Source organism: Somniosus microcephalus, chromosome 8 (assembly GCF_052327205.1).
Source record: "Somniosus microcephalus isolate GS21.2 chromosome 8, FLI_Smic_1.0, whole genome shotgun sequence".
In the NCBI taxonomy this organism is placed as follows: domain Eukaryota; kingdom Metazoa; phylum Chordata; class Chondrichthyes; order Squaliformes; family Somniosidae; genus Somniosus; species Somniosus microcephalus.
In genome coordinates, this window is record NC_140994.1 from 79,286,814 (window position 1) to 79,300,834 (window position 14,021).

The following is a 14,021-nucleotide window of genomic DNA, read 5'->3' on the forward strand; positions in this document are numbered from 1 at the left end:
CGGGCAGCTTTCCTTCCATTCTGATCTGGTGACATTTAGATGGATCGCAACCTCAGCTAATTATTTACCACCCCCCCCCCCCCCCCCCCAAGAATATGCTGTACCACCTTGTCAGACAGTGTGTCCTGCAGTGGGCAACCTGCCTTTAAATCAACTGGCATTGCCAGTCCAATCAGCATAAACCTGCAGTTTTCTGCTGGCCTTGGCATTGGGTGGAGTGGGGTGGGTGTGGTGGGCGGATATTTCTCCTGGATTGGAGGGCCTCTCCCTATATAGGATAAGCCAGTATCTATGAGAGAGAAATGGAATGGGGACAGGGGAGGAGAAGGGAGAATGGAAGAGATAGCAAAAGAAGAGGGAGAGAGGCTTCTGAGGGTAGAGTTCAATCTGGACTCTTGTACGGTAGAATTGTACCAGTTTTGGTTAAAGTAAGACTATCGGTGAGCATGTTGTATACTATACAAAAATATATTAAATTCTCAATATCATTGATTCCGAGCTGTCCCCAAGTCTAACCCTAGCACAGTCTCCTGTTCACTTACCTGCTATTTCTTTAACCAACTGTCTTTCTATTCCTGCTTAGTTAATTCCACAGATCAATCATCTCTGTTGATCTTTGTGTTGGCGAGAGGTGGGGGGGGAGGGGGAGGAAGGGAATTTACTCCAGAAAACCAGGATAGCATGAATTGGAGTTTTGTGAGCGTATTTCTGGAGTAAAGCAGGATTAGTGTAAGTTTGTGTATAATTCTGCAGAGAGATTTAGTGAAACCTACAGACAACATTTACACATCTAAAATGCTTTTCATCAATGGAACTGATTAATTGAATCACAGGCCATCAGATTTATGGAATTTTTCAGTATAGGAATTGATAAATTGAAAATGTTACCTGCGTTCTACGTGCTGCTGAGAACCTAGCTCTCGTGTGACTGCGAGTCACTCACTGGTCCAGGTGCTGGCGAAATGCAAGGGCTATTTAGCATATATATAACTCAACATCTCTCCCTCCTGAGCAAATGTTTCTCAATGCTTTTTCGCAGGCAGGTGGCTAAGACCTCACCCCCTCACTGGTTTTTTGCATTCTTGTAACCAGGTCTAAGAAACACATTTTGACAATTTAGTGACATCAGCACAGTCAGTGGAAATCTGCGTTTAAGAATTTAAAAAGAGTAACATTTTGGTCTGGAGTTTCCTCCGCATTTGCGTCCAGAAAGACGGGTAATGGGAGCGCAGAACAATTATGTGGCTTAAAAGATTGCAGAAATTTTGGCGTGAGTTGCGCGCATAACTACAATATGGCCAAGTCTCCTCGATCTTTTACCTCCGTCCATCAAACCCTCAGACCAAACGCATCTTCGCCCGCAAAGCTGGCCATGCCGCCGACTCTCAAATGCGAGGATCCTCCAATTGCGCTTTTTCTTGATGCGACCAGATGTTCAGGTGCTGCAGGGAAGAAAGTCATTTTTCTGGTCTTTCAATTGCAATTTTTGGAGTGTGTTTTTTTTTTACTTTATATTTATCATCACTGAGACCTGCTCTGTATTTTCTGTTTCTTGGAATGGATTTTTATGGCATATTAAAAATTGAAAGCTTCCCGATTGCAGGATCCTAAACTTAAATTTTTATACTTAAAGAAGAAACATACAGTATGGGTTCGACGCTTTCCTTTGGCTCCGATTATTTACACTGATTTCCGCCCATTTTAAGCTTGGAGCATATTCTAATGGAATTGGGAGGATACTTGGGCGTAATTTGACATCGGCAAAATCGGTACATTTCCGGGTTTAACTTCCGGGTTACACCCACCGAGGAAACTCCATGTCTTTGTACTTCCACATTGCCTAGTGGTTATTAGCCAATACCATGAAGTCATTTTTTTGACCTTGTTTAATGGACATTATCTCTTTACAGATCTAAAGGTGGTAGAAAAGACTAAGTGGATTGCTCAGACATGGAGACAGTTAACAGCGGATCAGAAAAAAGTAAGTGCTTTCCGTTTGGTGCTCGGGAGTTATTGACAAGAACTAGATCTTGTAAAATGGCCTAAGAGTAACACATTTCTGAAATTTGTAAAAAAGGGCCCTCTCACTCACTGCTGCTATTTAGCTCATTATCAAAAAAGGCTCTTTATATTTGCTTACCTGAAAGTATTTTGGACTAACTAAGAATGTAACTGCCTTCCAGCCGTATGAAATTGCAGCAAATGATGGTCAAATGAAATATAAGGTGGAACTGGCAGCCTTCAAAGCTAAACTCACTCCAGCTCAGTTGGCCAGTTTGAAAGAAGAGAGGAGACAAAAAGTGGCCAAACGTAGAACAATGAGGCAAAAACGAGTAAGTACTAAATCAGCAATGTCCTGTACTGTGCACAGTTCTGGTCTCCATATATCTTGGGGCCCCTCTCTATCTCTGTAATCTCCTCCATCCCTACAACCCCCTGAGATATCTGCGTTCCTCCAGTTCTGGCCTCTTGCCCATCCCCAGTTTTAATCGCTCCACCATTGGCGGCTGTGCCTTCAGCTGCCTCGGCCCTAAGCACTGGAATATCCACCCTAAACCCCTCTGCCTCTCTACTTCTTTTTCCTCCTTTAAGATGCTCCTTAAAACCTACCTCTTTGACCAAGCTTGCCCTAATATCTCCTTACGTGGCTCAGTGTCAAATTTTGTTCGATAACGCTCCTGTGAAGCGCCTTGGGACGTTATACTACGTTAAAGATGCTATATAAATACAAAATAACAACAGAAAATGCTGGAAAAACTCAGCAGGTCAGGCAACATCCGTGGAGAGAAATTTGAGTTGACGTTTCGGGTTGGACCCTTCTTCAAAACTGGAAAGAAAAGAAACTAGATCGGAGGCAGGGCTGCGATCGGACAAAAGAATAAAAGAAACAAAAGAAGTAAAAGAGATTAGAAGCTAGACGAGATGGTAATAGGCTGGGATTAGGTGTAAAGTGTACTGGCAGGGCAAAAGATAGCTGCCAGGTGTGAGAGAGAAACAAAAGGAAAGGGGGGGGGGAAAAGGAGTGGAACAATTACAAGAGAAAATGAAATGGGGGCCGAGCTTATGATCTGAAATTGTTGAACTCGATATTGAGTCCGGAAGGCTGCAGACTGCCTAATCGGAAGATGAGGTGCTGTTCCTCGAGTTTACGTTGAGCTTCCGTGGAACAATACAAGAGGCCAAGGACGGTGAGGTCCGAGTGGGAATGGAGCGGTGAATTAAAATGACAGGCGACCGGAAGCTCGGGGTCACCCTTACGGACTGAACGGAGGTGTTCCGCAAAGCGGTCACCCAATCTGCGTTTGGTCTCCCCAATGTAGAGGAGACCGCATCGTGAGCAGCGAATACAGTATACTAGATTGCGAGAAGTACAAGTAAATCGCTGTTTCACCTGGAAGGGGTGTTTGGGGCCCTGGACAGTGGGAAGGGGGGAGGTATAGGGGCAGGTGTTACATCTCCTCCGCTTGCACGGGAAGGTGCCAGGCGAAGAGGAAGGGCTGTTTGGGGTGATAGAGGAGTGGACTAGGGTGTCTCGGAGGGAGCGGTCCCTGCGGAATGCTGAAAGGGGAGGGGAAGATACGTTTGGTGGTGGGATCACTTTGGAGGTAGCGGAAATGCAGGAGGATGATCCGTTGAATGTGGAGGCTGGTGGGGTGAAAGGTGAGGACAAGGGGAACCCTATCGTGGTTCCGGGAGGGAGGGGCAGGGGTGAGGGCAGAAGTGCGGGAGATAGAACTGACACGGTCGAGGGCAGTGTCAACCACAGTAGAGGGGAATCCTCGGTTGCGGAAAAAGGAAGACATGTCTGAAGCACTGGTGTGGAAGGTGGCGTCGTCGGAGCAGATATGGCGGAGGCGGAGAAACTGGGAGAATGGAATAGAGTCCTTACAGGAAGCGGGGTGGGAGGAAGTGTAGTCCAGGTAGCTGTGGAAGTCAGTGGGCTTGTAGTAAATATTGGTCGATAACCTATCCCCAGAGATGGAGACGGAGAAGTCGAGGAAGGGAAGAGTCCGAGATGGACCATGTGAAGGTGAGGGAAGGGTGGAAATTGGAGGCAAAGTGAATGAAATTGTCAAGTTCGGGGCGAGAGCAGGAAACGGCACCGATACAGTCATCAATGTATCGGAAAAAGAGGTGAGGGAGGGGATCCGAGTAGGACTGGAACAAAGATTGTTCCACATAGCCCACGAAAAGGCAGGCATAGCTAGGACCCATGCGGGTACCCATGGCAACACCTTTGATTTGGAGGAAATGAGTGGAGTTAAAGGAGAAGTTGTTCAATGTGAGAACAAGTTCAGCCAGGCGGAGGAGGGTCGTGGTGTTGTTAGACCACACTTGGAGTACTTTGCACAGTTCTGGCCTCCATACTGTAAAAAAGGACATAGAAGAACTGGAGAAAGTGAATTTTTTTTTCACAATGATGGTACTGGAACTGAGAGATTACAACTATCGGGAAAGATTGAACAGTTTGGAGCTTTTTTCTTTAGAAAAGTAAGACTTGGAGCAGACCTGAGAGAAGTCTTTTCAAATTATGAATGGGTTGGACAGGGTAGATGCGGAGAGAATGTTTCCAGTTGTGGAAGAATCCAAAACTAGGGGCCATCAATACAAGATAATCACTAATAAATTCAATATGGAAAGAAGGAGAAATCTCTTTACTCAGAGAGTGGTCAGAATGTAGAAGTGGTTGAGGCAAATAGCTTAGATGCTTTCAAAAGGAAACGAGACGAGTACACGAGAGAAAAGGGAATAGAGAGATATGCTGAAAGGCTGCGATGAGGTAGAAGGAAGGGGAGGAGACTCGTGTGGAGTATAAACACACCAGTACAGACTAGTTAGGCCGAATGGCCTGTTTGTGTGCTGTACATTTGCTGTAAGCCTATGTAATGTATCCTGCTAAGCCATCACATACTCTGGGTGGGGGCATTAAATTACTCTGCTGCAGGTATTAAATCAGCGATGCACACTTGTGACCGTAAAATGCTTGGGGAGCACGAAATCAGCAATGTGTGCTGATAAGACCATAAAACACTCTCGGGGTACTAAATCAGTGTTGTTTTCCTGTGGACCATGAAATACTGTAGGATAGCATATTTCTCAATGAAGCAGTTGTGCTCTTTTGCGTTGAAAACACAATTGAAATTTGATAGGAAATATCGTCGTGCCCTAACTTGTAAACTGCTGTTCGTGTAAATGGATCTTTGTTAATTGCTTCAGAATTGCCATTTCACACTGGTAACAATGTACCCGAGCTTGTCTTAAAATCTGTGTTCCTGCGCCAAGTAATTATCAGCGGCCCAGTTATGCTGACGAGTGCAATATTCAGTTTAAAAATGATACCTGGCATTTTCCAATAAGTGTACTGAGTAATTTTTCTCTTTTTACAAAATCTTGTGTTAAACCACTTCAAGCAATAAAATGTGAGCGTGTGCAGTTAGTTACAGAGCTGTGGACTTTGAGCCGTGCACAGTAAGGTGTTATATTCATTGCCAAAAATGTAGGCGTTGGATAACTATCTTTAGAACCTGTTATTTGAATTACTGGTACAGTGGTCTGGTGTATTGGTTACAAGTTGCAATCATGTATATCACCCATTTTAATACAGTACAGGAAACTTTCTGGTATCCGGCATGGACGGGACCGAGCTGGTGCCGGTCCATCAACATTGCCGGAGAATCGAGCGCTATTGTTAAAACATACGGAGCTTCTGAGCTCCATATCTAGCAACAAACCCTGTTGCTTAGCAACAGCTTCAAAACAATCAGCACAGCTTGCAAGCATCTCTGTAGCTTAGCAACAGCTTCAGTTAGACGCTTGCACAGCCAGAAATGAGTAAAAAAAAGTAACTAAAAGTAAAAAAAAGTTATCTGAACAGACTCCTGAATTTTGCCGGTTAATCGACATTTCCGGTTATTTAGTGGCCGGTTAATCGAAAGTTTCCTGTAGCTGGTTTTGTTGAAAGTAGTTGGGAGTGCTGGAGCACTGAGTTGGCAGTTAGAGAGAGACTAGTTTGAATCCCAAACTTCACTGATAGGTACTCTCGGTGCCCACTATTTGGGGTTAGGTTTGACAGTTTTGAACTTGTCGTCTGACTGAGGAGGAAATCTTTTCCTTGTGACTAGGGTAGATTACAGGCATTGCTATAGCCCAAGGAAATATGTTCTTCCTGAATGTGGACAACAATGTGGATAGAAGGTGTTTAATTTCCGAGCCACATTTTCTCTGCTGCACGCTTTCCTTCCTTCAGTGCTCCATTTGTACCCTCTGTTGTCACCTCTCTGTCAATCGTGTTTTTCCCTTCCCTTTGACCATTCCTGTTGAGCTTTGTTCCCAATTGTTAGCCCTTAACGCTGTTTATTTTTGTTCTGTAATATCACCTTGATACCGATTTACATTGTACTGTCCAGTGTTCCTCTCTGCCCTGCAATATTCCATTCTGCCTTCTTTCACTGCATAAGTTTCCCCTTGGCTGGGTCCCTAATATCTGCCTCCTGTTCATTCTCTAAGACAACTTGCCCATGTTGCTGGTTATCCTGACCCCTATTGCTTTTCCCCTCCTAATATTACCTGTGCCCCCAATGTCCTTGTCTGCCTAATTGCCTGCGGCCCCTACTAAGGACATGTGGTCCCTTGACTCCATAACAACACTCTTTGTCTCATAGTATTTTCTGCCTCGTAATGTCTGTCTCTGCTCCTCCACCGTCCCCCTCTGGCCCTTTGATGCCCTAACATCTTGCTGTAGGTCAATACATCCTGATGTTCCTCACTGCATGAAATGTTTGTCTTCCTCTATTGCCCCTCTTCCTCATCCTCATTGCTTCTTATGCTGTAATGTCATGTGACCCCCTAAATGTTTGCCTTTGCTCACCCTTAATTCTACTTTACCCTGCAAGTATTGTCCCCTGGCCCATACCTCCTGAATGTGTTCTTGTGCCCGTTCAGCCACTTATCATTCCTTGCTGCCCCTTCCCATTTCCCCTTACTCTATTTAAATGTTATCGGAAGTAGAATTTGTAGTTAAAACCTATCCTGTCTGTGCTTAGCTGTATTCGGAGAACATCGGGACAGCGCAGTGTGGATGGCCAGGGCCGAAAAACCTTGAAGCAGGTCCCTAGGCCCAAACAGTAGAGAACAGGCTGTAGGGTAGTCGCCTGTTGAGTGGGGGAGCATGGTGAGAAACAATGGCAGCAGAAAACAGGCAGCGGAATGGCTGACTGGAGGTGGAGTGGGGGAAAGAGCAAGGCAGAACAGGTGGCTGAACGTGGGGACAGGCAGCATCAGAGAACGGGCCATATTTGGCTAGAAACAGCAGCCTGAAAGTGTGACTGACTGAGTGTTGCCGCGCTGAGTTGGCATGACGATGGGCAGATGAGAAGGGCGCCTGCAAGCAGTGGAGAAGGAAATGAGGGAGAATAGAAGTTTCAGTCCTATTGTGGATTGGCTCCTAATCACCTACATTGTTCCTTAAGTACAGAGTTGCTGGTTGGAGAGTAAACCAATGAGCAATTCGAGTATACTTGTACGTCAAGTTTCGTACTGACTGAAAACTTCATCTGGAAGTTTTGTTCGATGCATCAAGTACATTTGAGGGGAAAACTGGCCACATGCAGTGTAATGATATCAGCAAATAGTGATGATATTTGTCTGTGTCTGATTACTTATGCCTTACAGCATATTTGTCTGTGTTTTTGATTACTTGTGCCTGACCAGCAGAGGTCATGTGAGAGACAAGCAGTCCAGAGGAGTTTTACTTTCAGTTTCATTCTAGATGCATCACAGCATAGTGTGTTCTGTAAAAAGCTGTAGAAAGTCTTGAACAAGACTTTAGATTAAACAACATTCTCTTTCAGAAATGAGTCTTTATTGAACCCAAAAAGAAATCAATACATGATGTCAGAAGTGGCTGAAAGAGAAAAAATCTGAAGTTAGCAACTTGATGGGACAGTGAAAGCAGTTGTGGCAAGTAAGCGAAATCAGCTCTCCACATATTAGCAAGCCAGAAGAGAACATCGTTGCTTACCATTAGAGAATAGCTAACGAAGTGAAAAAATGGAAGGTTTACTCCCACCGGCGATGCTTCAATTGACAGGTAATGTGGCTGAAAATTGGAGAAGGTTCAAACAACGTTTAGAGTTGTATTTAGCGGCAATCGGAGCTGACGAGAAAAGTGATAAACAAAAATCGTCCGTGTTCTTACATGTCGTGGGTGATGCAGCGCTGGAGGTATATAATAATTTCATATTTGCTGTTGATGGAGACAAAATGAAGCTAGATAAAATAATGGAACAGTTTGAGGCCTACTGCATACCTAAACGCAACGTGACCTTTGAGAGGCACAAATTTTTCACATGTGCACAGAAAATCGGCGAGACTATTGATCAGTATGTGACTGAACTGAGAAACCGGAGCAAATCGTGTGAATTTGGGGGACTCACAGACTCGCTGATAAAAGACAGACTGGTGTGTGGTATTCCAGATAATGGTCTAAGGGAAAGGCTGCTAAGAGAGCAAGATCTAGACCTGGGAAAAGCCATAGCATTGTGTAGGGCTACAGAGACTGTGAAGTTGCAGGCAAAGGAGCTGTTCAGTGACAGTAGCTGCAACGTGGATGCAGTGAGAAAGAACGGATACAAACCGTTTAACAAAGAGAGCGCCAATGTGAAAAAAGAGACGTGGCCAGCAAACGAAAATGAAAGAGACAATCGGAAGTCATGTAGTCGATGCGGTACACAGCATCCACCAAGAAAGTGTCCAGCATATGGTAAAACTTGCAATAGTTGCAACAAGAACAACCATTATGCCCGTTGCTGCAAGAACCAAGTGCAACAAAGCAAGGTCCATGCAGTAGATGAAAGTGACATAGAGGAATTCTATGTAGATGTTGTGTCTGAAAACAAAAGAGAAGAAAGAGACTGGATGTTGACACTAAAAGTGAATGACATACACATTCCATTTAAATTGGATACTGGAGCACAAGTTAATGTGATATCAGAGACTGATTTTAAGAGAATTAGACCCAGACCAAAGTTACATGGAATACAAGTGAAAGTGACCGGATACTCAGGTACTGATATACCAGTGAAAGGAAAATGCATTGTCAAAGTAACACACAAGGACAGAGAGCACACGCTAGCATTAATCGTGGTGCCAAAGGATGTGCAAGCCATACTAGGGTTAAAAGCCTGTGAGAGACTGAACCTGGTAAAGAGAGTCCTCGTTGTGGAAAGCGAAGGAGAGACAGTCTATGATGAACTCATGAAAGAGTACAAAGACCTATTTAAGGGTCTAGGCTGCATTCCAGGAGAACACACAATCAGAGTAGATAAAAGTATGACACCGGTCATACATCCATGCAGAAAAGTTCCGTTTGCTCTTCAAAAGCAACTGAAGGCAGAGTTGGACAGGTTGGAAAGCCTGAACGTGATTCAGAAGATAGATGAGCCAACTGAGTGGGTGAGTTCCCTCGTCGTAGTGGACAAAAAGAATGGAAAGCTCAGAATTTGCCTGGATCCAAGAGATCTAAACAGAGCAATAAAGAGAGAGCACTTCAAGCTTCCTACACGTGAGGAAATCATGGCACAGTTTGCAAATGCAAAATATTTCAGCAAGTTAGATGCGTCCTCAGGATTTTGGCAGATGAAGCTGGACGAAGCAAGTTCAAGACTGTGCACGTTCAACACTCCATTTGGCAGATACAGATTCCTAAGGTTACCATTTGGCATTGCCTCAGCTCCTGAAGTGTATCACAAGACTATCCATATGATCTATGAGCACCTGGAGGGAGTTGATACATCAATGGATGACATCATAGTATGGGGAACCACGAGAACTGAGCATGACGAGAGACTGAAAAAAGTGCTGGAAGCAACAAGGAAAACAAACCTGAAGCTGAATAGAGAGAAATGCCAGCTCGGGGTGACAGAACTGACATTCGTGGGAGATATCCTTAGCAGTGAGGGCATCAGACCAGATCCCAGAAAGGTGTCCGCCATTGAGAATATGCCAAGGCCACAATGCAAAAAGGACGTGCAGAGGTTTAATGGAATGATCAACTACATGGGTAAATTCATTTCCAACCTCTCAGAAAAAATAGCGCCACTGAGAAGACTAACTGAAAAGAACATAGAATGGGAATGGAATCATGAGCATGAGAAGTCATGGAGCGATCTAAAGAAACTGCTCACAGAGGAACCAGTTCTGAGGTTTTATGACCCAGCGAGACCCATCAAGATATCATCAGATGCATCACAGAGTGGGCTTGGTGCCATTCTTCTGCAACAATATGACTACTGGCAACCTATTGCATATGCATCGCGCTCAGTGACAGACGCGGAGACGTGATATGCTCAAATAGAAAAGGAGCTGCTCAGCATCACATACGCCTGTGAAAGATTTCACCAGTTTGTGGCAGGACAAGCAATCAGTGTAGAGACTGACCATAAGCCCTTGATTGCATTGTTCCAAAAGCCACTGAATAGCTGTCCGCTTAGAATACAAAGAATGATGATCAGGCTGCAACGCTATACACTGAATGTTGCGTACACACCGGGTAAGCTGATGTATACAGCAGACACGTTGTCCAGAGCTGTTGACCCAAGTGAGCCCGCAAACACCACAATGGATGAAAAAGTGAACGCCTACGTGGACATGATCACAAGTGCACTGCCCATAGCAGATGCAAAAATGGAGCTCATAAAGACTGCGACAAACAAAGATGAAACAATGAGACGACTGAGAAAAAGCATCTTGGATGGATGGCCCAACATGAAGCAAGACTGCTCACCTGATATAGCAGAGTACTGGAACTGCAGGGCGGAACTATCAGTGGTCGAAGACATCATCTACAAAGGAAGTAAAATAGTTATCCCAAAGAGTCTGAGAAGAGAGATGCTAAAAAAGATCCATGGAGGACATCTGGGAATCGAGAAGTGTAAGAAAAGAGCACGAGAGGTGATGTACTGGCCACGAATCAACCAAGATGTGACAAATGAGGTGTCAAACTGCACAATATGCCTGAAATATCGAGCAAGCAATCCGGTAGAACCACTAAAGCCACACCCAGCACCCAGACAGACCTTACCAGAAGGTAGGCGCTGACCTATTCGTATGTCAAGGGAAGGACTATCTTGTCGTCACAGACTATTACTCCCTGTATCCAGAGGTTTGTAGACTGTACACCACCACTGCAGAAGCTGTGATAAGAAGTATGAAAGCCATATTCTCCAGACATGGCGTGGCAAGCGAGGTCTTCACAGACAACGGACCCCAGTTTAACAATGCAAATTTCCGACACTTTGCCAAAGAGTGGGACTTTGTCCACACAACGTCAAGTCCTCACTATCCACAGTCCAATGGACTAGTGGAAAAATCGGTCCAGACAGTGAAAAGACTGATGTACAAGGCAAAAGACAGTGGAACTGACTTCTACCAAAGCATGCTTGTATACCGTACAACGCCGCTCGAGTGTGGTATGTCACCAGCCCAACTCCTGATGGGACGTCGGCTAAGGTCAAACCTACCCATCCCGGAGAACCTCCTGAAAACAAAAGAGGGGGAGAAAGTGAGGAAGTTCAAAGAGCAACAAAGAAAAGCAAAAGCACTACTATGACAGAGGAACACAAAACCTACCTGAACTCCACACTGGTGACCAAGTAAGGTTGAAAGACAAAACAAACACATGGACTCCAGAAGGGAACTGTCCTGAGTGAAGTTCAACCAAGATCATACACCATTCAGACAGATGAGGGTGCTGTTCTGAGAAGAAATCGTCGAGATCTTCTCATGGGACCAGCCACAGCAGGTCAAGAGACTGATACTGGTGAACAACCTGATCACACAGCTGAGAACCAATCATCTGAGGCAACAACTCAGATTCAAGGACAATCAATCAGAAAATCCTCAAGACACGTGAAGCCTCCTGAGAGACTCATTGAGCAAATTTAAGGACTATTGTTAAAGAAGGAAGTAATGTTATCTTATTCTTTCTTCAAGTTCTAGTGTATTGACATATTTCATGTGAACACACAAAGCAAGGGTAAAAAACCTTGATCATGATAATGATAATGTAAGTTCATTAAATGTTGTTAGTTAAAAGTAAAATACTTTTGTTTTAAGAAAGGGAGATGTAATGATATCAGCAAATAGTGATGATATTTGTCTGTGTTTGATTACTTATGCCTTACAGCATATTTGTCTGTGTTTTTGATTACTTGTGCCTGACCAGCAGAGGTCATGTGAGAGACAAGCAGTCCAGAGGAGTTTTACTTTCAGTTTCATTCTAGATGCATCACAGCATAGTGTGTTCTGTAAAAAGCTGTAGAAAGTCTTGAACAAGACTTTAGATTAAACAACATTCTCTTTCAGAAATGAGCCTTTATTGAACCCAAAAAGAAATCAAAACATGCAGAAGTGCAGCCAGACACCCCTGTTCACAGTGGAGCAGTTAAGATGCATGCTTCACACCTCTGTTCGCCTTGAAGCCTACATCACATGATGCTTGAGTGCTCCCGGTTTGGGTGCTTGCCAACATAGAGAAAAAATTGTGTCCAGTTTCTGAAGGTGTCACATTCCAACTCTGCCCCTTGAACAGTAAATTTTTGTTGAAATAGATCAGGCCCAGCCATAAACCTGTTTAAAACACGGTGTTAAAGAACTGTTACTCACTTTTAACTAATTTTTGTTTCCTGTAGAAGCTTACTATGTTGGGGAAACCTAAACGACCCCGGACAGCTTTCAATATCTTCATGGCTGAAAACTTTGATGATGCCAAAGGTGCAACTTCACAGGTAAAAATGACACAGCAATAATTATAATAACGGTGAACAATTAATTATTTAAAACACTATTGTTACAGGCACCTCTACTTTAATGTTGCATCTATCTATATCTATATATATAAATCGGTCTGTCTGTCATTCTGTCTGTCTGTCATTCTGTCTGTCTGTCATTCTGTCTGTCTGTCATTCTGTCTGTCTGTCATTCTGTCTGTCTGTCATTCTGTCTGTCTGTCATTCTGTCTGTCTGTCATTCTGTCTGTCTGTCATTCTGTCTGTCTGTCATTCTGTCTGTCTGTCATTCTGTCTGTCTGTCATTCTGTCTGTCTGTCATTCTGTCTGTCTGTCATTCTGTCTGTCTGTCATTCTGTCTGTCTGTCATTCTGTCTGTCTGTCATTCTGTCTGTCTGTCATTCTGTCTGTCTGTCATTCTGTCTGTCTGTCATTCTGTCTGTCTGTCTGTCTGTCTGTCTGTCTGTCATTCTGTCTGTCTGTCATTCTGTCTGTCTGTCATTCTGTCTGTCTGTCATTCTGTCTGTCTGTCATTCTGTCTGTCTGTCATTCTGTCTGTCTGTCATTCTTTCTGTCTGTCTGTCTGTCTGTCTGTCATTGCATGTGCGTCTGGCGGGCTATGCGCTCGAAAGTTACAGGGCGTACCTACGCGCGCGTTACCTCCAAAGAAAGCTTACGCTTCCGAGACGGTTTTAAGCGTATTTACGTTTCGGCCGGGCTAAAATCGCGCCCGCGGTATCCCAAAAACCTTCAACATTCCGCTCATTAGCATCTCATTATCCGCTCATTAGCGACAGAGTGACCTCGAGGTCGACCAATCGTACGGCGGCTTGCTGCCGCATGCGGCCGGGCCCTCCTATGGTCGAGTGACGGGACGATTGACCAATCCTACGCTTTGGTGACCTGACGGTCGACCAATCGGTGCGTGTGTGGGCGGGCCTTATCGTTCTGAACCGAGGTGAGTCGCCGCCATCTTGCTTCCATTCTTTTTCCTGCTTTCTGCGTCTTTCTTTTCAAATATACATTTCCACCAAAATAAAATTGAATTTATTAAATTGTTTTTTAAAAAATCACTCATTTGTTAATATTTTCTCTAACCTGAACATTCTTTTTCCTACCTTTCCCCGTTTTTTTCTTAGGCCTCAAAGCCTGCGCCTTTCTTGCCCAGCCAGGCCCGAGCTAGGTGATTGCGCTTCTGCTAAGCTCCTCACGCCGCCCCCCACCCCCCCCCCCCGT

The 14,021-nt window shown here is 44.4% G+C and overlaps 1 protein-coding gene across 2 annotated transcripts in view; it reads left to right on the forward strand.

Moving 5' to 3' along the window:
• Nucleotides 1-14,021, forward strand: part of tfam (transcription factor A, mitochondrial) — a 58,704-nt gene that overhangs the window by 14,720 nt on the left and 29,963 nt on the right. For both annotated transcript variants that reach the window (XR_015079252.1, XM_085994906.1), the window contains exons 3-5: nt 1,911-1,981; nt 2,184-2,333; nt 12,690-12,785. Coding sequence is in view for 1 of the 2 variants with exons in the window: in XM_085994906.1 (XP_085851032.1) it covers nt 1,911-1,981; nt 2,184-2,333; nt 12,690-12,785 (317 nt within the window). In the remaining variant the exon portion in view is untranslated. The remainder of the gene's footprint in view (nt 1-1,910; nt 1,982-2,183; nt 2,334-12,689; nt 12,786-14,021) is intronic.